The sequence below is a fragment of the Danio rerio genome, chromosome 23 (assembly GCF_052040795.2).
Source record: "Danio rerio strain M-AB ecotype USA chromosome 23, GRCz13ab, whole genome shotgun sequence".
Taxonomy (NCBI): domain Eukaryota; kingdom Metazoa; phylum Chordata; class Actinopteri; order Cypriniformes; family Danionidae; genus Danio; species Danio rerio.
Window position 1 is genome coordinate 33,135,260 of NC_141043.1, and position 22,522 is coordinate 33,157,781.

The 22,522-nt window shown below is 33.8% G+C and overlaps 1 protein-coding gene and 1 long non-coding RNA gene across 42 annotated transcripts in view; one reads left to right on the forward strand and one right to left on the reverse strand.

The window, feature by feature from the left end:
* Positions 1–18,642, forward strand: part of LOC141380514 (uncharacterized) — a 90,501-nt gene extending 71,859 nt beyond the window's left edge. The window contains exon 6 of the long non-coding RNA XR_015523747.1: positions 18,603–18,642. This is a non-coding gene — a long non-coding RNA (uncharacterized LOC141380514). The remainder of the gene's footprint in view (positions 1–18,602) is intronic.
* camta1a (calmodulin binding transcription activator 1a) overlaps positions 1–22,522 on the reverse strand; it is a 641,759-nt gene that overhangs the window by 68,349 nt on the left and 550,888 nt on the right. For 24 of the 41 annotated variants that reach the window (XM_087307400.1, XM_087307393.1, XM_087307376.1 and 21 more), the window contains 2 exons: positions 15,117–15,270; positions 139–279 (listed from right to left, as the gene is read on the reverse strand). In XM_087307400.1, the coding sequence (XP_087163526.1) occupies positions 139–279; positions 15,117–15,120 (145 nt within the window). In that variant the 5' untranslated portion in view covers positions 15,121–15,270. The remainder of the gene's footprint in view (positions 1–138; positions 280–15,116; positions 15,271–22,522) is intronic. The other 17 variants (XR_015523743.1, XM_087307401.1, XM_087307395.1 and 14 more) reach the window with 1 other exon arrangement.

Sequence of the window (22,522 nt, forward strand, 5' to 3'; positions counted from 1 at the left end):
GAGCACACCAGCTTATAGATATCCTTAAGACTAACATACTGATGCTAGCATCTAAAAAACTTTTAATTTCACGGGCACTTTAAAGCGCTACCTTCTTCCTCAATCTCCACCCCAGCCCTTCTGTCTGTCCTGTCTTACCCAGAGTGCCAGTGCAGAGGCAGTTGTGAGTCCTGGGAGGGGGCTTGGTCTGGTGGCTGTCCAGTATCTGCTGCACCAGCTGCTCCACAGAGAAGCCAGAGCTGCTGTTCCCATTGCTGCAAGTCCACTTGATGCCATGAACTGCCAAGGGAAAGAGACACAGTCGTCAGCCCACCAGCCGAGCCTTCCAACCCCCCCACAACCCCACCAGTGCACTACATCCCTGACCTTACCTCCAACCATACTCAATATAAAACCTCTTTCTACAGAAAAAGAGTCAGTTATTGCAGGACTACTTTCTGACCTCACACAGGAAAATGGAAAGTGCAAGGACACATTTTGGGGCCTGTTACGGGTGAATTTTCAGCTGATGTGGGAGGAAATAAAGGGAAAAATTCTTCCTCCTCTCAATTCAACTGGAGTAAAAGCCCCAGCCCTTTGACAAGGCACTACCGCCATCACCATTTCCGCAAGCTCAGCCTCTCTCCTCTGAGATAAAAGGATAACAACGATCACTACAATGGAAAAAAAGGCAAAAGGAAAAAGAAATGCAACAAAAGAAGCGTGTCCAGAAAGAGAGTCATTTATTGCGGCAGTTTATTGCAACCTAGGCTCATTCTGAAAATGTACCTTTAAATACATTTCTGGAGACCGCCAAATACATCCCAGGAGCTAGTTTTTTTTGCAGTTTTTGTTTGGGTGAATCCACTAGAGGCCGATGTGTACGCGTTTTGAGGTTTCGAATTTCTCTCGCGAATGCCATTCGTGTCTGCTGTTCTCGCATAAATCCACCAGAGGCCGCTGTAGACTGACTGACTGATTGACTGACCGAACAACTGACTCTCCCTCCTCCATCCCTAAACCCAACCAATAGTTTTTTTAAAAATCCCCAATTGACCCGCCCACCTACTTTTGTAAACCCAACCAACGAATTTAAAAAGGAATCCATAAAAAAAGCCCTCGCCTGATTTTTACTGTTTTACCACATTCTCACCCTGTTTTTTACACGATTATTTTATTTTTTTGCCCTACCCACTTTCTGGAATCGTTCTTCATTTTACTCGACTCCCGTTATCGTGGTCATCTCCTCTTTGCGTCAACTGACATCCATGGCGAGCTTACCGGACAAACTGGTAACAGCAAGAAAGCTGTCCATTCGGAGGAAATCGGTCAGAAGGTAAGCCCGAAAAGCAACTTCGTTATACCGACCCTTAGGGTTTGTGCAGAGGTGATCTATTCCTTCCAGTTCTCCGCCATTTCCATAGGGACTCGGCACAAAGGATTTGACACATAAAACCACAAACTTGCAATGTAACAGCTTACTTTTCGTTTGTGAAAAAACAAACGTAAGAACTAATTACACTTTTTCCAAGCTTCAATATAAATATGGTTTCAAAGAACGCTCAAAAGACTATCTACCATCAAGCCCCTTCCCTCTTTCTTATATTTTTTTCCCCTGTTGATTACGCATACATATTGTATGACGTATGGCATTAGTTAACATATGAAATGTCATGTACATAACATGAGATTACAAAATATACAAGTCAAATGCTGTATAAAATAACAATAACTATCAACAGTATCTCAATACACATAATATAATCTTATGGAAAAATATTACAAATCTCTTAGTTCTCTTTATGGCTCTAACAGTTTGTTTTAAAAACAAAATGCAGCCAAACGTACTTATAGCTACATAATTCACGATCTCCAGAAATGTATATGGGGCTTAGCTTTCAGAATGAGCCTGTGTTAGTTTATTGTATACTTTCTGACCGCAAGGAGAAACATAGGAAGTTCAAGGACAGATTTCATCCTATTACAAGTCAATTTTTTTGATGTGTGGAAAAAGGAAAAAAAAAAAAAGATAATTTTTTTTTTCCTGTTGTCACTCCTGGCAACATCTCTTTTCTGTTTGTGCCATGTACTACCATCATAATTTCCAAACTCATTCTCAAAACAGCAACTGGAAAGATAAAATGGCAAAGTGGAAAAGAAACGCAAGGTGATCTCTGGAGAGGAACGCTATTTAGAATATCAAACAGCATCAAGACACCTTAATACGCTTGTGCACGCTTTGTTACATGAGCGAGTGTAACAAGCTTGCATGTGAAAGCGAGGGGAGGAAAAAGGAGGCAAAGAGACAAAAATAGATAAAAGAGACAAAAGCGTTTGGCTTGAACTCACAAACAGTGCTGCGTCACCAAGCGGAGCCGGCACAACAGTTGTCACATACACAGCAGGTTTTCTCCGCTCTGCTGAGCTCTGCCATTCTGCGCTTGGCCAGAGAATCGCAGCGGCGCTCCGTAAGCCATTACACCAGCATGACCATGCTCCAACAGACAAATCAATCTCACAGCATGAGCCTGAACCAGAGTCGCAGCACAAGGCAGGTCATGTAATGAAAGGGCAAGCTGGTTTGGTGGATATGCCGTGACATCGGCTGCATGCGAGGATCTGAAGAAGAATCCTCTGATTTAAGCTCGCTGGGATTCTTCTACACTTCAGTCCGTAGCAGCCTGCCGTTTCTAATGCAGTTCTTCAAACTATCAGGCTTTTGCTCATCCACCCCATTTGTGTTCCTTGTGTCTGCTCGGAATGTTGTTGGGGAATGAAATTTATGCACAGTATTCCCTTGGCACAACGTGTAGAGAAAATATAATAGCTGACTTCAAATTAAAGGTAATTTAAGTTGTCTTATTTTGTACTATAATTGGACTAAAATGGTTTTAAACAAATAAAAAAATGCAACTTGTAAAATGAAATGTATAATGTAAAATATATGACAAATATGAAACTAAAAACTTTATTAAAAAATCAAATCATTTTGATGGTGCACATTTAGTTGACTATAAGGTATTTTGCAACTAAATGTCAGCTAATTCTCATTATTAACATACCGTATTAACAGACTCTCTGCTTAAAGGTGCTGTATGTAAGTTTTTCACTCTTCTAGAGCATAAAAGAAATATGTTTGCTGATATTTAAGAAACATGCCAAGTAAATATTCTTGTTTATCTGAAAACAATGCTAAAGTTAGATATTCTGCTTTGAAAAAGTGCCTTTTGTGCCTGGTGACTTTGTTTTGGTTCTTTTAACCCGCATGATGCCAGTTTAGCCAATTACATTTCAGCATCCTGGGTTGCCTTGATGTAAACTGTGTATTTCATTCATTCATTCATTCATTCATTCATTCATTCATTCATTCATTCATACATTTATTCAGAAAGGCTCTCAAAGCATGAGCTCTTGACCAAAATGCAACCTCCGGTAGACAGTAGCAGACTCGAAAATGTGACACATATTCAGAGTTTCACATTAGGTTATTAGGCAGCAAGTAATATAAATATTACGAACATAACATTAGATAAGCAGGTTACACTGTAACCCCATGTCCTAACAACACGCTACGTGATGAGATTTGCAGTGAAAATCAATTTGGCTGTTTGGACCAAACAAAACACGACAGAAATTTAAATACAGCCATCCAGAAGCACAGAATATGCACTCACTCATGAAATGGTAAGGTTTATAATCTAATTAAACCTCTTTAATATTGTTAAATGAAAATGCTGAATCACTGATATGTGTATACGCCAATAAATGTCATGTAAAATGACATTTAAACACACATTGTTAGCATTTAACACTGAATAAAGCACATGTGCTGTACCTAAGGTGATCATTGATAGAAAATAGAAGCCATTTCTAATATATCAATTTGAGGTGTTGATTAGAACAAAAACTTCTTTTAATATGAAAATATTCCTTCTGACACGTGCCGTTGCTTCTATTTAGAACACGATTTAAATTAGTCTTTAGACTCCATTGTTAGACTCGCTCCTTTTGGTCTATCTGGCAACCTGCACTTGTGTTTTTTTTTTCCAGAAATGCAATACCTAGGTTAACCACTGGGTGTCAATTTTACATACTGCACCTTTAATATCTGCATACCCCGCTCAACCAACATTATTCAGAAACTTAGCATAAATGCCAATTTAGACTATCTTTTACCCTATCTCTAACTTTACAGTCTACTAATACTATGTACTGTAGTTGCAATGTAATCAACTAATAGTTCCAAAGGGATCATAAAAATAAAGTGATACCATTAAAATCAAAACAAAAACAAAACAAGACAACATATATAAATTTACATTTTTTTTTCTGAATTTACAGTTTAGTTACTTTATAATTTAGTTTTTTTTTTTTTACCAGCCTGTCAGACATTCATTCGAACAAAAAACAAAAACATCTTATCACATACCTCATTAATCCAGTACATTTGAGAGTTCCTTTAAAATGTTTCATAGCTGTATATTAAATAAATGAAACAATAAACAGTGAATTTGACAATGAAGGTAAGTAATAAGTAATATATTTATATATATTTCATTAAACATATTAAACGAATGAAAGAATTAATAAATCTATCATAAATATTATAGTCTATTTCTATTTTAATTATTTAATAACATTTATTTTATATGACATCTATTCTTCATTTTGTCTATGAAAGTTTTGACCAAAATGTAAAGTAGTACTTAATAATAGTTTATTTATTATATATTTAGTGCTTTAGTCAACTTTGAAACATCTTGATAGAACACTCAGATCCAAAGACTCTTCTCTCCATCAGCCACATCCATATCCACATAACCACACCAGCCAACTTGTATACTTAATCGCAGGATATCTTCAGGAAACATCAATCACATCAGATATCTTACACCCTGCTGTGTATATGTGTGTGTGTGTTTATAACAACTGTCTGATCATCTGCTCATGCAGCAGTAAGGGGGCTTCAGGCATGGCTGGTTCCTGGACTCTTAAATTACATCAGCAGAGAGAAATTAATCATGTTCTCTTCGCGAGCACTTCTATGACTAAGCAACTGATGCCTTCTGTGACCTGCCATCTGACCTCTGCTGCACACGCCAACTTCAACAAGAAACCACATTTGCAATCCACTTTACTAGTGCAACATGATGCATTTCTGGGTGATGATGGACATTCAACAACAGCAACATAATCTAGAGACTAAAAGGGACAGTTCACCCAAAACTGAAAATCCTGTCATCATTCTTCACTTGCCACAATCCTGTTTGAGTTTAGTTTTACTGTTGAACACAAAGGAAGGTATTTTGAAAAATGTTAGACATCAGCAACCATTGACTTCCATAGTATTTAAGTTTTTCTACTATGGAAGTCAATGATTACTGGCAGTGCTTAATGTGTAAATGAATAATTCCCAAAACAAAACCAGGAAATAAAAGATACCATGACCAACATACGCCACACAATTTCAGTTTTCCCGGAACATGTTGTTACTAAGCGGTTGTAGCAAAAAAAGCATCAAATTTTAAAACGGTCTTTAATTATTTTGTGCAATATAACAATATGTGTCAACCATGGATAAAAACAAACAAACAAACATGTAGCTACAAACACAAGTCGTATGAAACAGCACTATTCAGTTTACTAACAACACTGACATTCAGTTCTCTATTATGTGCCAAGCGAAAATGATTCAGTCTGTTTAATCTTCAAGAAGAGCCCCCAGTTATCTCTTTCATCATGTTTTCTGACTGACTTGACTCGCTTTGCTTCTGTCTCCTGCTATCCTGATCCAGGGGCGCAGTTCCATCTTCTCGGGATATCCTTTTCTCATTATTAGATTTATTAGTGGTTATAAAAAAATAACATGTACTTGACTGCCTCTGCCGTTTTGAAAATACAAACATTATTTAGGTACGCCACCAAGACATTATTTATTTTTGCTGCTCACTGCATGCGAAACAATCACCAATCAATGAGAGTGAACATAAACGTAAGAAAGCTGATTGGTCGAAAGTGACTATCTTTTTGTGTGCACGCACACAATCCACACAACTTTTCTTGCTGTTTTTCACTCAGACTCATTTACATTCTCTCTCTCTCTCACACACATGCAGGTTAATGCCGGATCAATTAAAATAAATAACGGAATGCAAAACACGAAAATCTGACATTTCCCGGAACAGGATTTGGCTCAAATTAAGCACTAGTTACTGGTTTCTAACATTCTACAAAATATCTTTTCAATGGAAAAAAGGCATTCAAAAAGCTTTGGAACTACTTAAGGGTAAACAGGGAGTACAATTAAATTTTGGGTGAACTATCCCTTTAAGGCTTACACACCATAGTAAATGATTAGCTTCACAATCATCTTATAATATAATTTAGTTTTAAATAAGATTTCACTATAGTTTTGTTATCTGACATTTTAAATGGTTCTGCATTTTTTTTCTCTACAACATTAAAAATTATTTATGTTACAGTTCTAGTCTTTGGTGTGATCCCTTACTGTCATCCATAAGAAATTCATTTGATGGTTCCCTATATTGCTATGGCCTATAATATTCTATTATTCAACTACTGTGTAAAGAAACTGTTATATGCCAATACTGTTCATAGGGTGTGGAATACGTTACAGCTTTTTAAAATATGCAATAACTGGCTAAATTTACACCACTGTCTTGATTACCATTTTATGTGTATTGTTTTTAAGTAGCTATTATTACTTAGATAAGATTACATGTATTTATAGATTTTTAAAAATTGGATACATAGCTTATGCAAGATATAGTGCATGCGACTGACCTGGAGGACTGTTAGAATTTTGCTGTACTTTGTATAGTGAGAATAAATAATCCATAATGTTAATAATCCCATTAGGGATTGTTGCATTAATTAGAGAAATTATAACCAGGAACACTTCTCAAAACAGCCAATCTATATAAGCAATAATAGCATCAATGCTTTTGTTAGTCTATCAATCTCTCCTTTATCTGAATTGCACATATGTATATCTGGACCGTATACAGACCAGGCAGTAGATTTGTACTCAGGATGATCACAACACTGCTAATCACTCAGCAAATGTACCTACAGCTAGTATACTGTACAGCTAGACTGACCGGGACCTGCAGCTCTATCAGGAACGAAGCCCATCATGCTTAAAGCCACTGATAAGACTGCAGCTCTGCTTTCTTCTTTGGCTTGGCCAGAGCAGAACTGGTCCCTTGCTTGAGCATGGCTTTACCAAAGGTTTTTCATTTCTCCATTTCTGTCATCTGAAGGAGCTTGGGTGTCATGCCACGGTGGCTTTTGGCTTGCTAGTTATTGATTGTAGAGCTGCCTTACAGCTCAATCACTTCCTTCAACACTGACATCCCTTTTGAACTGGACAGAATCAACATTGAACAGAACAGCTGCCTTTTGTGAATCTTCTTACTGCTTATTTCACACTGTTACTAAAAGTTTAGTATACTTTTTTCATTAGTTTTTATCTCTTTAAAACTGCTTTGACACCAATTGTATTGTATACAGCTCTATAGAAATTTTTATAATTACAAATGTAAATTTTAAACAGTCTTACACTGTATAATATGAAGTAAAATGCTTATACAACTGCCTGTGACCTTAAAAAAACAAAACAAATCAAATATTACAACTTGATTTTCGTTATTAGCAGGCATGTAACAATAACCGGTTTCAAGGTACAGTGCATCCGGAATGTATTCATATCACTTCACCTTTTCCAAATATTTTTGTTACAGCCTTTTTGCAAAATGGATTAAATTCATTGATTTCCTCCAAACTCTACATACAATACTCCATAATGATAATGTGAAAAAAGATTTTTAAATTTTTTTTTTCAATTTTAATAAAAATAAAAAACCTGAAAAATCACATGTACATAAGTATTCACAGCCTTTGCTCAATACTTTGTTGATGCACATTTGGCAACAATTATAGCCTCAAGGCTTTTTGAAGATGACGCCACAAGCTTGGGACACCTGTCTTTGGGAGTTTTGGCCCATTCCTCTTTGCAGTACCTCTCAAGCACTATCAGGTTGTATGGGAAGTGACGGTGTACAGCCATTTTCAGATCTCTCCAGAAGTGTTCAATAGGATTTCGGTCTGGGCTCTGGCTGGGCCACTTAAGGACATTCACGAGTTGTTGTGATGCCACTCCATTGATATTTTGGTGGTGTGCTTTGGGTCATTGTCCTACTGGAAGATGAACCGTCAACCCAGTCTGGGGTCAAGAGCACTCTAAAGCAGGTTTTCATTCAGGATGTCTCTGTACATTGCTGCATTCATCTTTCCCTCTATCCTGACTAGTCTTCCTGTTCCTGCAGCTGAAAAACACTCCCACAGCATGATGCTGCCATCACAATGTGTCACTGTAGGGATGGTTTTAGCCTGGTGATGAGCGGTGCCTGGTTTTCTCCAAATGTAAAACCTGGCATTCACTGCAAAAAGTTCAATTTTAGTCTCATCAGACCAGAGAATTTTGTTTCTTATGGTGTCTGACTCCTCCAGATGCCTTTTGGCAAATTCCAGGCAGAAAGTGGCTTCTGTCTGGCCATTCTACCATACAGGCCTAATTGGTGGATTGCTGCACAGATGGTTGTCAGACAGAGTGACTATCTGGTTATTGATCACCTCCCCAACTAAGGCCCCTTCTCCCCTGATAACTCAGCTTAGATGACCGGCCAGCTCTAGGAAGAGTCCTGGTGGTTCCAAACATCTTCCATTTACGGATGATGGAGGCCACTGTGCTCACTGGAACTTTCAGAGCAGCAGAAAATTTTCTGTAATCCTCCCCAGCTTTGTGCCTCAAGACAATCCTGTCTCGAAGGTCTACAGACAATTCCTTTGTCTTCATGGTTGGTTTGTGCTTTGACATGCACTGTCAACTCTGGGACCTTATAGACAGGTGTATGCCTTTTTAAATCATGTCTAATCAACTGAATTTACCCCAGGTTAACGCCAATTAAGCTGATGAAACATCTAAAAAATAATAAATAAATAAATAAATAAATAATAATAAAATAATAATAATAATAATAACAATAAATAATACAAATAATTTATGATTTTTTTTGTTTTTTTAGAACAACAGTATATACAACAGAAAAGATCCAAAGATAGTGTTTTAAATTGTAAAGAAATCAGTGTTTTTGAAACTAATGAAGACAGCAAAAGTCAATGATTTATTTGAATTATTTAGCATGACATGTTTACTGCTCCAAACAATTTAAAATGTTTCTCAAAATAAAATAGATTGTGTTCAAAGTGGAAAATTTATTTATTTATTTATTTTTTAACCCCGACATTAAAAAGAACAGATTTTAGAGAAGTTATATTTATCATAACATACCGGCCAATGCCTAGTTATCAGTAGGTTACAGTATATTAAACCAATAAAAAAGAGCTTTGCTATGGTGCATTCTACATATAGTACCTTAAATACAACACATGTAGTCAAAACTACTCAAGATTTCATCAAATGTCCCTTAAAAAACTATAAGGTAGAATTGCAGATAACAAGAAATGTCAAAGCTTTGATGATGAATTAAAATACAACTCAAAGGCTTCGTACAAAACTTCAAAATCATCCTGCATAATACAACTTCAGTGCAAAAATAACTAATCTATATTTCACACCACTGTGATGAAACATTGCTCATATCGTGCAAAGCAGGTGATGACGCAACCTTAACCCTGATGCGTTTCTATGGCATCTGACGCAAATGCGTTGGAAATGTTTAAAGCAGAGACACACAGAAACTTCTCATCAAACTTTTTTTTTTTCTCAGAAGATCTGCCAGTTGAGGAAAGCACGTATTCAGTCCCGACCGCGCAAAACACACCTCGTCCCATTAATGAATGCAAGCTGTTTGTGTATGATATGGGTCACTCAAGGGAACGCACTGGGTTTGTAGAGCTGATGTATAATGCATCCATGAATAATGCATGGCTAATATAGTTCACAATGAATCTCTCTGACTGTCAACAGGCTGCACGTCTACATCTCCGCCACAAGGTGGTACTGTCGCTCTTCAGATCGGCTCAAACAAGGGGACGGTTGTTTGAAGATTATGAGGGTGAATTTCGTCTCGAGGCCTATTAGTCCAGTCTCAACGCAACCACCCCCTTGGACATCTCGCACCTTTGCCACCCTCCACACCATTTGCAGCGTTAATGACTCGCATGCATTACGGCAAATGCTTTGGATGCGGATCAGCTATGGAGTGTAATGAACGCATTAGTTTACAGCACGTGTCTTAAAGTCAATGTGAAAGGGAGCTCTTAAGTGATTGCCACCAGAGCTCTTAAGGGGATCGTAACACACAGCAGCGATTACAATGTCAGCTGAGCTCGTCTGTATTCCCCTCGCTGACATCCAGTGTCTAAAAGTGCTGATGCGAGGGATCCGACTTCATATATTCATTACCTTGACAGCCCTGTCCTAGTTCCAATGATCAATGCCAGGCATCACATACAGAGACGTGTCCTCACAAGACTCTCCGTAAACATGATTATATATGCGCACCGTCATTGTCTTTTATTTTCTACATGCTCATCAGGCCCATAGCCAGCATATTGGAAGGGGTGGTTCTTTTTTTCTTATTTTTTTGCAGTTATCTGACTCATTTTCTATTCAATTATGAGGTTTAAATGCTGCATTTTAGTGATATTTTAAGCACTAATCTTTGATGAAATAGCTTGTCGGATGCTGTCGAACCATAATTTTTGATGTACCAAAAATATTTCCTACTATTTTGTTACATGCTCACAATACTATTTTACTACAAAGTATATGTTTTAAAATGTGCATTTAAACTGTAAGTTATTAGTTTTATGAATAATATTATAAGTTAAGCATTAACAAATAAAGAAATATGAAAAAATACTTTATAAAAAAACAAAAAACAAAACAATAAGCAATCTGTTAAAACTTGTTTTGAACAAAAAACTGTAACGGTCTATAGGCAGCTCATTCAACTTTGCTCAGTCAGAATTTGGCCATTTGAATAATTTAATTTGAATTTCAATTCAATTTAAAAATGAAATTTGTCTTAAAGCCTTCTTCTCAGCAGTCAAAAATAAGACAAATGAACTCACATAGAGGGCAAACTCTGGACTTTGTCAGCGAGGGGGTGGGTCTTTCAGCCACACTTGTCACAGCTACCAAGCCGACCAATCACAGAGCTTGTGCTATGCATTGTGCTATGCATTGTGCTATGCATTGTGCTATGCAACATGTTGTTACATTTTTTGAGAGGTGCGTATCAGCGACTCTTAAGGCCATGGCAAGGGCTATCCAACAACGCATAGGCTGCAGCGGAGCATACGTGTGTGCTTGTTGCAGAAGTATAAATCAGCCTTTAGGCTATAGTGGTATCAAATGTTATGATTAGTTGCTGAAATTTAAATCATGGTATATAATATTATAACTAATTAGTTTTAACGGGTACAGTGTAAAAATGCTGGGTTATTTCTACCCAATTCTGGGTGTAATACGAACTAAACAAACTACTGGGTTAATTTTTAAATTTAAATTAAAGGATTAAATTTAGTCAATATTACTTTACCCAATTTGGGGTTAAATAAAGCATTTCTTAGAGTGTATAATAACACAAACATACTAAGTGTATTGCTTTATTTTATACACACATAGTAAACAAATGTTTCGACTCAACTAAATTGCAAAAGTTTTTAAATTTTACAATAAGGTCTCATTAGTAAACGTTAGTTAATGGTTCGAAAACAACACAGAGTATGTTTACATGGACACCAATAATCTGATTTTAATATGATTAAGATAATACTCTGATCAAGACTCTCCCATGTAACAAGCAATTTTTGATTAATTTAATCTGATTAAGCTCATAATCAAACTAAACAGAAATCGAATTAAGACATTTGGAGTTTTCCGATTTTAGTCGCATTGTTGAAGTGCAGTACAGACATGTAAACACAGCAATCAAACTATGACGTTAATCGAATTATGTGCTATAACATGTAAAACGGTATCATGAAAGAAACACTGAAAAAGCAACTCATGTAAACACCTTAATCATACTATTGTCTTATTCAGATTAAGGCAAATAATTAAATTTCTGATGTCCATGTAGACATAATCATTGAGGAAAAAGTCAGATTTATTAAAGTTGTTATTAGTTTTAAAATACAACTTAAATGTATTAGGTATTAACTACATTTAATAAAAGAATTACGACTACACTGAATAAATGATTCATTAAATTTACTACTTTTTTCAAAGGTAAGTTGTTGCAAAGAATTTATATGTGCTGAATTTAAACAAACAAATTAAGTTGAACATTACTAAAAAATTTTTGTTTGTTTAAATTCAGGCCATATTAACTGCAACCACACACACAAAAAATGTGTAAATTCAATAATTCATTTATTTCAGTGTATGGTTTTAATATGTTACTAGTCATTACCTAAGAAATTAATAAAAGCTTTTCACTGTGAGTGCAGTTTAGGGAGCTTTATAGCACAGTGCTAAACATGCAATAGCCATATAACTAGTCACAGAATTTTCAATCAATATTTCACTGTGGAGTAGGCCAGATTAACATGCAAAAACGATATTAACATAACCAATTAAGTCTACAAACATTTGGAGCAAGTACACTGTGAATATTCTTAACAAGCACTTTAAAAGTTCAAATAATAAATAATAATTCATGGTATTTTGAAGTGTCCAGGATTTCAATATCGTGCATGTTCTTTATCATGACATATTATTGAATATTGCCATATGTCTAATCCTCATTAGATAAGTTTCCTCGGGTCAATTCCGTGATCTGCCGTCGATGAAAACATAAACACAGCGCAAGCATATAACAAAGTGCTGGACGTGTGAAGGGATTTCAGACACTCTTTCACCCACTCACTGGCATCAATCAATACATCACTGCTCTCCTCTACTGACTGACTGGAAACCAATGTGCTTCATCACTCTGGACAGCGAGACGCAGACGAGAGGCTCCACTGACCCTGGGACAGGCAGGCGCCTGGAGTGGACACGCACAGACGAGAGGAGGTAATAATCATGTCAAGGCTTCCACATGGAGGTTTGGCCTGCTATGAGCAAAGGGCACAAGGTGCGGCGGGTTGGATGGAAGGCGGTTAAAATAGAAAACCAAAGCAGGCTGAAGAGGGAGAAATAGACTTTTCATGAAATTTCACGAAAACGGCAACAGTATTGCATCAGTCATACCGAAGTTAAACTGATACGTCTAGTATAGAACATTATACTTTAATTTAATTTTTTATATTTTTACATTTTTCTGCAGAAAATGACTGAGCAAAATATTTTTTTGTGATTTAAAATCAGGGCTACTTCACCAATATTGCTTTCCTAATTATTTTTGAGTAAAAAAAAATATTGGTGCCCTGTTAAACTCAAAATAAATAAATAAATAAATAATAAATAAATAAATAAATAAACAAATGAAAAAATAAATAAATTAATTAAATAATTAAAAAATAAAAATGTTGTCAGAAGTTTACAAACTAAATCATAAATCCCAGTTAAACTGATAATTTTACAACACATCAGTTTTTAACACTGATAATATTCAGTGTTGGAGAAAGTTAGTTTAGGAAGTAATGCATTACAATATTGAGTTACTCCCCCAATAAGTAATTAGTTGCAATACTTATTTACTTTTTATAGTAAGTAATGCATTGCATTACTTTTGCATTACTTTTTCTGACATGGCTGAGGCTATTAACAATTATAACTTTTATTTACCTTAAAATTTTTTTATTTTTTTTAATGTAGGATAATTAATGTAGGAGAACTTCCTGACCCAAGAGCTCTACATGCCGTATATATAGAATAATGACACTTTAAAGTAATGTGTTTGCAACTTTTGTACTTTTTTTTGTCTTATTAAAAAGTAAAATCAGTGTCCATTCAGATCATCCTCTTTTCCTTTTCTTCCATGTGTTCAAAATAAAGAGAATTTTTCTATCGCAGAAATGTAAGGCTAAGTGGTCTTCCGTTCTGCCTGGTCCTGCATTCTCTCATTGTGTGCGGGATTCAACGTGACTTCATTTTTATTAAGTAATCTATTTTTAAAAAATTAATTAACTAAACTAAAAAGGTACTCACGTTACATTTTTTGAAAAGTAACAAATATTATTACTTATTTTTTAAAAGTAATGCGGTACTTTACTCATTACTTAGAAAAGTAATATTATTATGTGACTCACGTTATTTGTAATGTGATACCCCAAACAATAATGATGATAAAATTCAGAACAAAAACAGAAAAAACATTCTACAAAAAGAACAAAAAAATAAAATAATAATAATTGTGGGAAAAAATACTAAAAAGATTTATACAAAACAATTATTTTATTTTTCAAAACAAATCCCAATCAAACTAAAAGAATTAAGTCTTTTTCCAGAAGAAAAAAAATAAATAGCCTATATTGTGAACATTCCTTTGTTCTGTTAAATATCACTTGTGAAATATTTGAACAAAAACTTAAAAAAAACTATTTAAACTATTTATAGTCAGAATTATTAAAGTGACATTTAAATAATTGGTTCAAGGCAAGCTATTGTATAATGATGGTTTGTTCTGTAAACTATCGGGAAAAAAATCCTTCAAGGGGCTAATTATTTTGACCTTAAAATGGTTTTAAAAAATTTTTAAACTGCCTTTATTCTAGTCAAAATAAAACAATTAATACTTTCTTCAGAAGAAAATATATTATAAGACATACTGTGAAAATGTCATTGCTCTGTTAAACGTCCTTTGGGAAATATTAAAAGAAAAAAGAAAAAAAGGGGTTTAATAATTCTGATTTAACTGTATATTAATATAAATAACACGTTATTATTATTCTTACAATATATTATAATATATAATAACAATTATTATTATTATTATTATTATTATTATTATTATTATTATTATTATTATTATTATGATCATGAAATAAATGCATACTCGATCAGAATTTGAGACTTTCCAAATGTATTTTGTAGGTCAAAACATCCTGATAAAAATAGGCTAGTGTACTTTTTTGTTCACAAACTGGACAATGTGCATGAGAAAAGACAAGATAATGGCATGTGATTGGACACTCACACATGGGTTTCAGCTGGCCAATTAGCTCCTCCTTCGTCCATTTGGCCCATTCTTTCTTGTCCGTATTGATGGAGCACAGGATGGGCCCGCATGGCTTCCCACAATCCTCAATAGCTGGCACATTCAAGTAGTGGACCAGCACGATGTCTGGGTTCTGCAGGAGACACAGGACCAAAAGAGGAAAGGCAGAAAAGTGTGGTGAATGGAAACTGACTGAAGAAGATGTTCAATAATACTTGTATCCTGGAAACAACGATGAAGAAACAACTAGGAAACTAGGACTGCAGTGAATACATGACTTATTTATTGTCACTAAGAAAACACTGATAACTAAAAAAACGAGCCAGCATAAAATATTCAAACAAATGTTCTTACGAAATTACATTTAAAGCTGGGTCAAAGATGAGACGTCCTATTTTGGTGTCAAATTAAATTTACAAACATTATTTTAAATTATTTAGAAGGAATATTAAATGCCAGTTGTCGGCTTTGAAGTTTCAAATGATTTTGTGAAAATAAAATTGTCACAGTATGGGGTGAAATAATGTTCCATCTTCATTCAGTCTAACAGATATATTTATGTGAAAAGGAAATTACTAACTTATTCGAAATTTTATTATATTGTAAATTAAGTAGTTTTAGTAGTAGTAGTCATTGTGGTGGTAGTAGTTGTTGTGGTAGTAGTAGTTGTATGTAGTAGCAGCAGCAGTAGTAGTAGCATTAGTAATTGCTGTATTGGTGTAGTGCTTGTTGTAATTAGTATTTTATTATTGTTGTTGTTGTTGTTGTTATTATTACTGTTGTCCTTTTTTACTGTCATTATTGCTATCATCACATTACTAACATTGTTGTGACTCATTACCACTGATTGATTTATTTCAGTTTTATTTATACATCTATATATTTGGTTCATTTATTGATATTTGTGACCTATAATAATTGATATAACAATATTTACACAAACACACGCATGCAAACACACACACACCTCCCAGAACCTGACAATTTTTTTCATCTGTTCTGTCCCTTGCCTTTTTCTTCCATTTGTATGTGATCCCATGTAATTTGTGTATCTCTTGCATAATAAAATAAAATAAAATAAAATAAAACAAAACAAAACAAAATAAAACAAAACAAAATAAAACAAAATAAAATAAAATAAAATAAAATAAAATAAAACAAAACAAATAATAAATTTTATTATATAAAATAATAAATTTTATTATACTAATTAGTAAAACATAGGGGTTGAAAGAAGAATGGCAAACAATAGAGTTAAAATGTCAAATAATCAGTATTTCAGGCTGATGCTTAGTTTTAGAGTTGTCTAATATTTTTATCAAATGATTTTTGTTCTAATTATATTTGACGGGATTTTATGTAAACTACTGTTAAACTGAACTAATTTTAGTGCCTGTAAACCATAAAAATTGCATAATTTGTATCAAACAAACAAACAAACAAACAAACAAACAAACAAACAAACAAACAAACAAACAAACAAAGACACATTAAAATACACAGAAATGTACAAAAAATAAACAAATAAAATCTAAATACATTTAAAGCCATACTTTCATTGGTTTATTATATCTTAAATCCCATTTTTGTCTTTGACTAAGCTGTAATTTCCAGCTTGTTACAGTTATATAAAAAGTTCAGGTAAAATCTTGTAAATTTTACATGTGCGCTGAAACAACAACAACAAATTAAACAAACATATCATTAAAAAAATTAAGGAATGCATTGCAAACTATATAAAGCTCAAATAGCCAAATAGTTAAGGTAACTCAAACCGTTTGAGGAAACCGATTGCAACAAACCATATAAGTTCAAAAACGAATCCTAATGAGTACTGTGAACTTAATCCATTTCATTAAACGAAGCAATTTAAGCACAATAATACCTGATAAATAAAAACAACTTAAAGAAACTGAGTGCTGTAAAACCCAATAAGTTATGGCAACTCAAACCGTTTGAGGAAACCGATTGCAACTGTGAACGTACTACATTTATGTTGAAGTAATAAGGTATTTATAACCCACTACCTTCAACACTGAGTTCAAAACTTTTTTCAAATGAGTAGACATAACTTTCAGTAAATCTTGAGTTAACTGCACTCATTTTATTTGATAAACCGGACTGTTGGGTTTTACAGTGCACTGTAAAATTATTAGTTACTTTACTCAAAAAAAGTCAGTAAACCCGTTGCCTTAAAAGCAACAAGCTGATTTTCCTCTGAAAAAGTCAGTAAACCCATTGACTTACTGTACCTTTACTTTTATAATTATGCACAGCTTGTTTACTTAATAATTATAAGGCAACAAGTTTACTCTCTTTTTTAAGTGAATAGTTTTTCACAGTGTGGAAAATGATTATGTTGGTTCAGAAAAAAACCTCCAGATAAATACAATTTAGTTGTAAAGATCCGCATTGTTGTGCATGTAAAAACTAGCCGAATTATTAGTTATTGTTAGCCTGCATATTTGGCAGCTAGCCAGAACACTTGACCACATTTTTGGAGAATAATGTGAATGATGTCCTTCACTGGCCATTCTCCTCCATCATTTGAAGAATGACTGCTGTCACGATCACTAGAAAACACACACAAACACCTCTTCTGAATGAAGGAGCTCAGCGTCCACTTTCCACAGGCACCACCAGCATAACATTAATTGCACTGGAAAATAGCGCTGAGTCTTGTGAATAAGAAGTAATCTATAATGAGCCAAATTTACATAGAAAGAAGGTGTGTTTGTGCTGAAAAGAATGACAATGATTTCATTTCAATACACACGGTGCTATTAGTTAAGCCAAGAGCGGCTAGTGAATAAAATTTATGAAACTGTTTGCTAACAGTATATAATGGGAAAGTTCATCAAGGTTAAAACCAGGAACAGAACATCCCAAACAGAAACATAAGCATCAGTTGAAGCACCTAATTGATATTCATTTGGATTTCATACTGTGTATATGAACAAAATCAACTTTAAACCAAGCGGCAACATCCCGCTCTCCCTTGTGGAGCTAATAGAGAAGTAACTGAAACTGCAATTCAATGAAATTCTGCTAAGCCTGGCTCCATAATATAGCAACTTTCTATTGACCCCCCTCTTAATATGGCCAACTTTACAGTAGAAAAAAAGGTGTTTACAGCCTAGTACAAAAAAATTATATTGATGTATATAGCCAGTGCTGTAAAGTAACTAATTTCAAATACTCAAATTACTGTAATAGAGTAGTTTTTTTCAGGAATTGTAATCTACTAAGTCGTTATATAAATGTGTACTTTTACTGTCCTTTGAGTACATTTTTAGTGCTGTATCTGAACTACTTTTCTTTAATCTGCAGTCCCTACCTTATTATTTTCTTGTATATAAGGATAAGAAAAATCAGTTCTGTGATTCCTGTCAAATTAAATCGCACATAGAAGGTAAATCACGTCATAATGAACTACCTCAAGACATGGGTGATTTATAATTGCAGCAAACTGTGGAAGTATTAAAAGTGTCCAGGAAGATGTCCAAAATCTCTACACGCATTGACCCAGAGACTGTTTAAATACGGGTCACTGATGATGGATGTTTACTGTATGATGACCGAAATGGCCTTAAAAACCCAGCAGGCACAAGATGTCAACATGACGTGAAATTCAAGTTGTAAGTTGTGTGTTGGAAATGAAAGTTGGTTTCACCTCAGAACCCAACGCCAGGTCGACATGAATGTCCAACCTAAAACCAACCAAATATCAATGTCTAATGATGCTACAGCTTGCCGTTGTGTGCATGTTACCACTATGACATCAATCAGATGTTGGATTTTGGTTGCCATATCTGACAAATAAATGTCAGTATTAGACCTCAATATGACATTGGTTTAAGATGTTAGATCAATGTTGGATTTTCCAACACTACCTAAAATCATCCAAATATCAATGTCATTTGATGTCAAAATAACACTGTCTTTAGACACAGGCTAGATATTGAATTTTAGTCACCTGACATCACAACCTAAATCTAACCTGATATTATCGTCTTATGATGTTGTGTGCTTGCTGGGCAATAACTAAACACATCAACAAATTAGATGTAAATGCATCAACTTTTCACAGCGTAAAACTTACAACTCACTACTCTAGAGTGCTTTTGAAAGGTCTACTTTTTACTCATGCTTTGAGTGATATTTACAAAAGATACTTTACTCTATTTGCACTAAATTTTTAGGCAAGTAATGGCACTTTTACTTGAGTATAATTTTTCAGTTCTCTTTCCACCAATGTATATAGCTAATATTACCCTTCATGACAAATGTGAGGGGTTTGAATTTGTTTTATAACACATCCGTTTCATTTATATTTAGTTATATTAAGTCTGCATATTTTTTTTGGCCACTTGAGTGACAGCTAGGTCTCGCTGGTAATCGCCAAGTCATTCCGGCTGATAATCCACTGAACTCGGCAGATATACTGTATTTTTGTTTTGTTTTATGTGGCTTTACACAGTCAGTTGCCTTTTGGAAGTATTTATTACAATTATCAGATAATATGGCGAACTGTGTGCACTTAATTGTGTTCACAAACAATTCACATGGCCTCCATTTCCCAGATAAAATTCTTATTTTTTTGTATATTATATCTATAAATGCAATTGTTTTACTTAAGATCATTGATCATTTATATTTTTCTTTAGAACTGTAATGCACTACAGAATTTGACAGACTGATTAGCTGTAGGCTATAGAACAGTCATCTGTAGCATAGCTCCGCCTCTTTGCCCTTTTTGGGTCAACCCTGGTTGGCATAATGACACACAAACAAAATGGCGACAATTGGCCATGCCCACTTGTAGCTTCATTTTTCACTCTTCAGAAACCTATGGGTGACGTTACGAATATTACGTCCATGGTCTATGCTTTAAACTAATTCAATTCTGTTTTGTTGACTTATTTAAAGTCAACACGTTTTTGCTGGACACATTTTAACTGCTCTTGAATAAAAGGCTTGGTTAAAGTGTAGCTAAACGGAGCAAATAACATCAATTCTGTTTTGAAATCCTAAATAGTGTGGATTACAAAGCGCACTGAACAAGAAAACACACACACACGCACCTGAATGCCATGTGTAGTGCAGATACATAACGCATACGCAAGCTGAATCCACACTCTGAAACAGTGGTGAAAACTGTCCCTTTCATTAGCATTTTTATTAGTTTTATGAGCGTTACGTGCTGCGGCTCTGTGCATTTCTCCTGGCCTGCAGCTTTACACGTCCACGTATATGTGTGCAAAATATGTGTCCTGCATGCTCAATGGAGTAATACACACAAACACAGACATTTATACAGCCACCGGCACTTTCACTGAGGGGCCGTAGTAAAAAGACCGGCTCATGGCCATGTACAAAAGCACCTAAATTTAGTTTTTTAAAATTTGATTATATATATAATTTTATTTTGTTTTATGTCTTTGTTGTTTTTAGATTAATTATTTGATAAATTGATATGACTCATTATTATCATATTTCAAAGTAACAGTATGATAATATATAGATATATATAGATATAGATATATAGATATAGATAATATAGAATATATTAATGATTTATTATATTATATTGTATTATATTATATTATATTATATTATATTATATTATATTATATTATATTATATTATTATAATCAAAATATAATAAAATATAATAATTTTTTTTCTAGTTGACGAATCTAAAACTGTAAAGCTGTAAAAAAAGATACAATATATTAATCATTTTGTTTAGTCCCTTTATTAATCTAGGGTCGCCACAGCGGAATGAATCACCAACTTATTCAGCACATGTTTTTACGCAGGGGATGCTCTTCCAGCTCCAACCCATCACTGGGAAACATCCATAATATAATATAATATAATATAATATAATATAATATAATATAATATAATATAATATAATATAATATAATATAATATAATATAATATAATATAATATAATGTAATATAATATAATATAATATAATATAATATAATATAATATAATATAATATAATATAATTTAAATATAATATAATATAATATAATATAATATAATATAATATAATATAATATAATATAATATAATATAATATAATATAATATAGCTATAAAAAATAAAACAAGGTTTCAAAAGTCACAAAATAAAATAATAAAGCTTTAATATATTTTCTTATTTTATCTTTTCATTTTGGTGAAAACAATGACCTGGTTCTTTCTTGTGAAATTCACCCAACTGAGAAAAACAATTAAGACAACTAAGAAAAGAGACTAACAAACCCTGAATAGTGTCCAGAAAACCTGCATGATGAAACAGGACAGCAGAATGAATCAAAATCCAAATTCAGAGTGCTGAATAGCAAACGGGCCTGTAATTCACAGTGAGGACTTCTGACTGAACTCTTCAACCAGCACACTTGATATTCAAAGTGAACGTGTCAAGGTGTTTGAACAGCACCTTTGATGGATTAAAAGCAAGAGATTTGATTTAAATTTTAAAGCCACAGGAAATCAGTCTTCATGACAGTGTTTTAAGAGTGGATTCTGGTGCTCTTTTCTCTTTCATGTGTATAGAGGATGTCAGATGTGGCTCCTGCTGCTGGAGTTGACTGGCACTGCATTCACAGGTGTGGAAAACACCCAGACACACAGTCCTCTAACACCAGGACAGAGACACAGTCCTTAAACATACTGAGAGCTACAGTATACTCTAGATAAGTAAAACCCAGACCCATGACATTTGGGCACCACACATCCTTTACATGGATAAAGCTTCTTAAAATCTCAAAGAGGCTTGGTTATATTTTCTGCAAAATCCAAAGAAAAAATATAATCCTGAAAAAAGTATATATATATAAAAGTATAAGCATATATATATATATATATATATATATATATATATATATATATATATATATATATATATATATATATATATATATATACACATGTAAATTGTGCATGACAATGAAGCATGGTTAAAATTTGTTATGCGTTTCTCTTAGATGAAATGTAAATTTTACAATAATTATTTGATATTTAGGTCATAATTTCTTAAAATAAATAAATTAATCAATTAATTAAATACATAATACATGAATAAAACACATAAATAAACAAAATAAAATAAATAAAATAAAGCTAAAATCTTTGCAGCTTAAATCTGTTTAGAGACAATAGTTTTTATATTTAAAATGACTTTCTGTATTATATCAATATAGTGTATAAAAATAAGTGTTACTTTGTGAAGTAATATATGCGTACTCATTAATTCATTTTCTTTTTTCATGCTTAATCCCTTTGTTAATCTGGGGTCACCACAGCGGAATTAACTGCCAATTTTTACAGCACATGTTTTTACGTAGCAGATGCCCTTCCAGCTGAA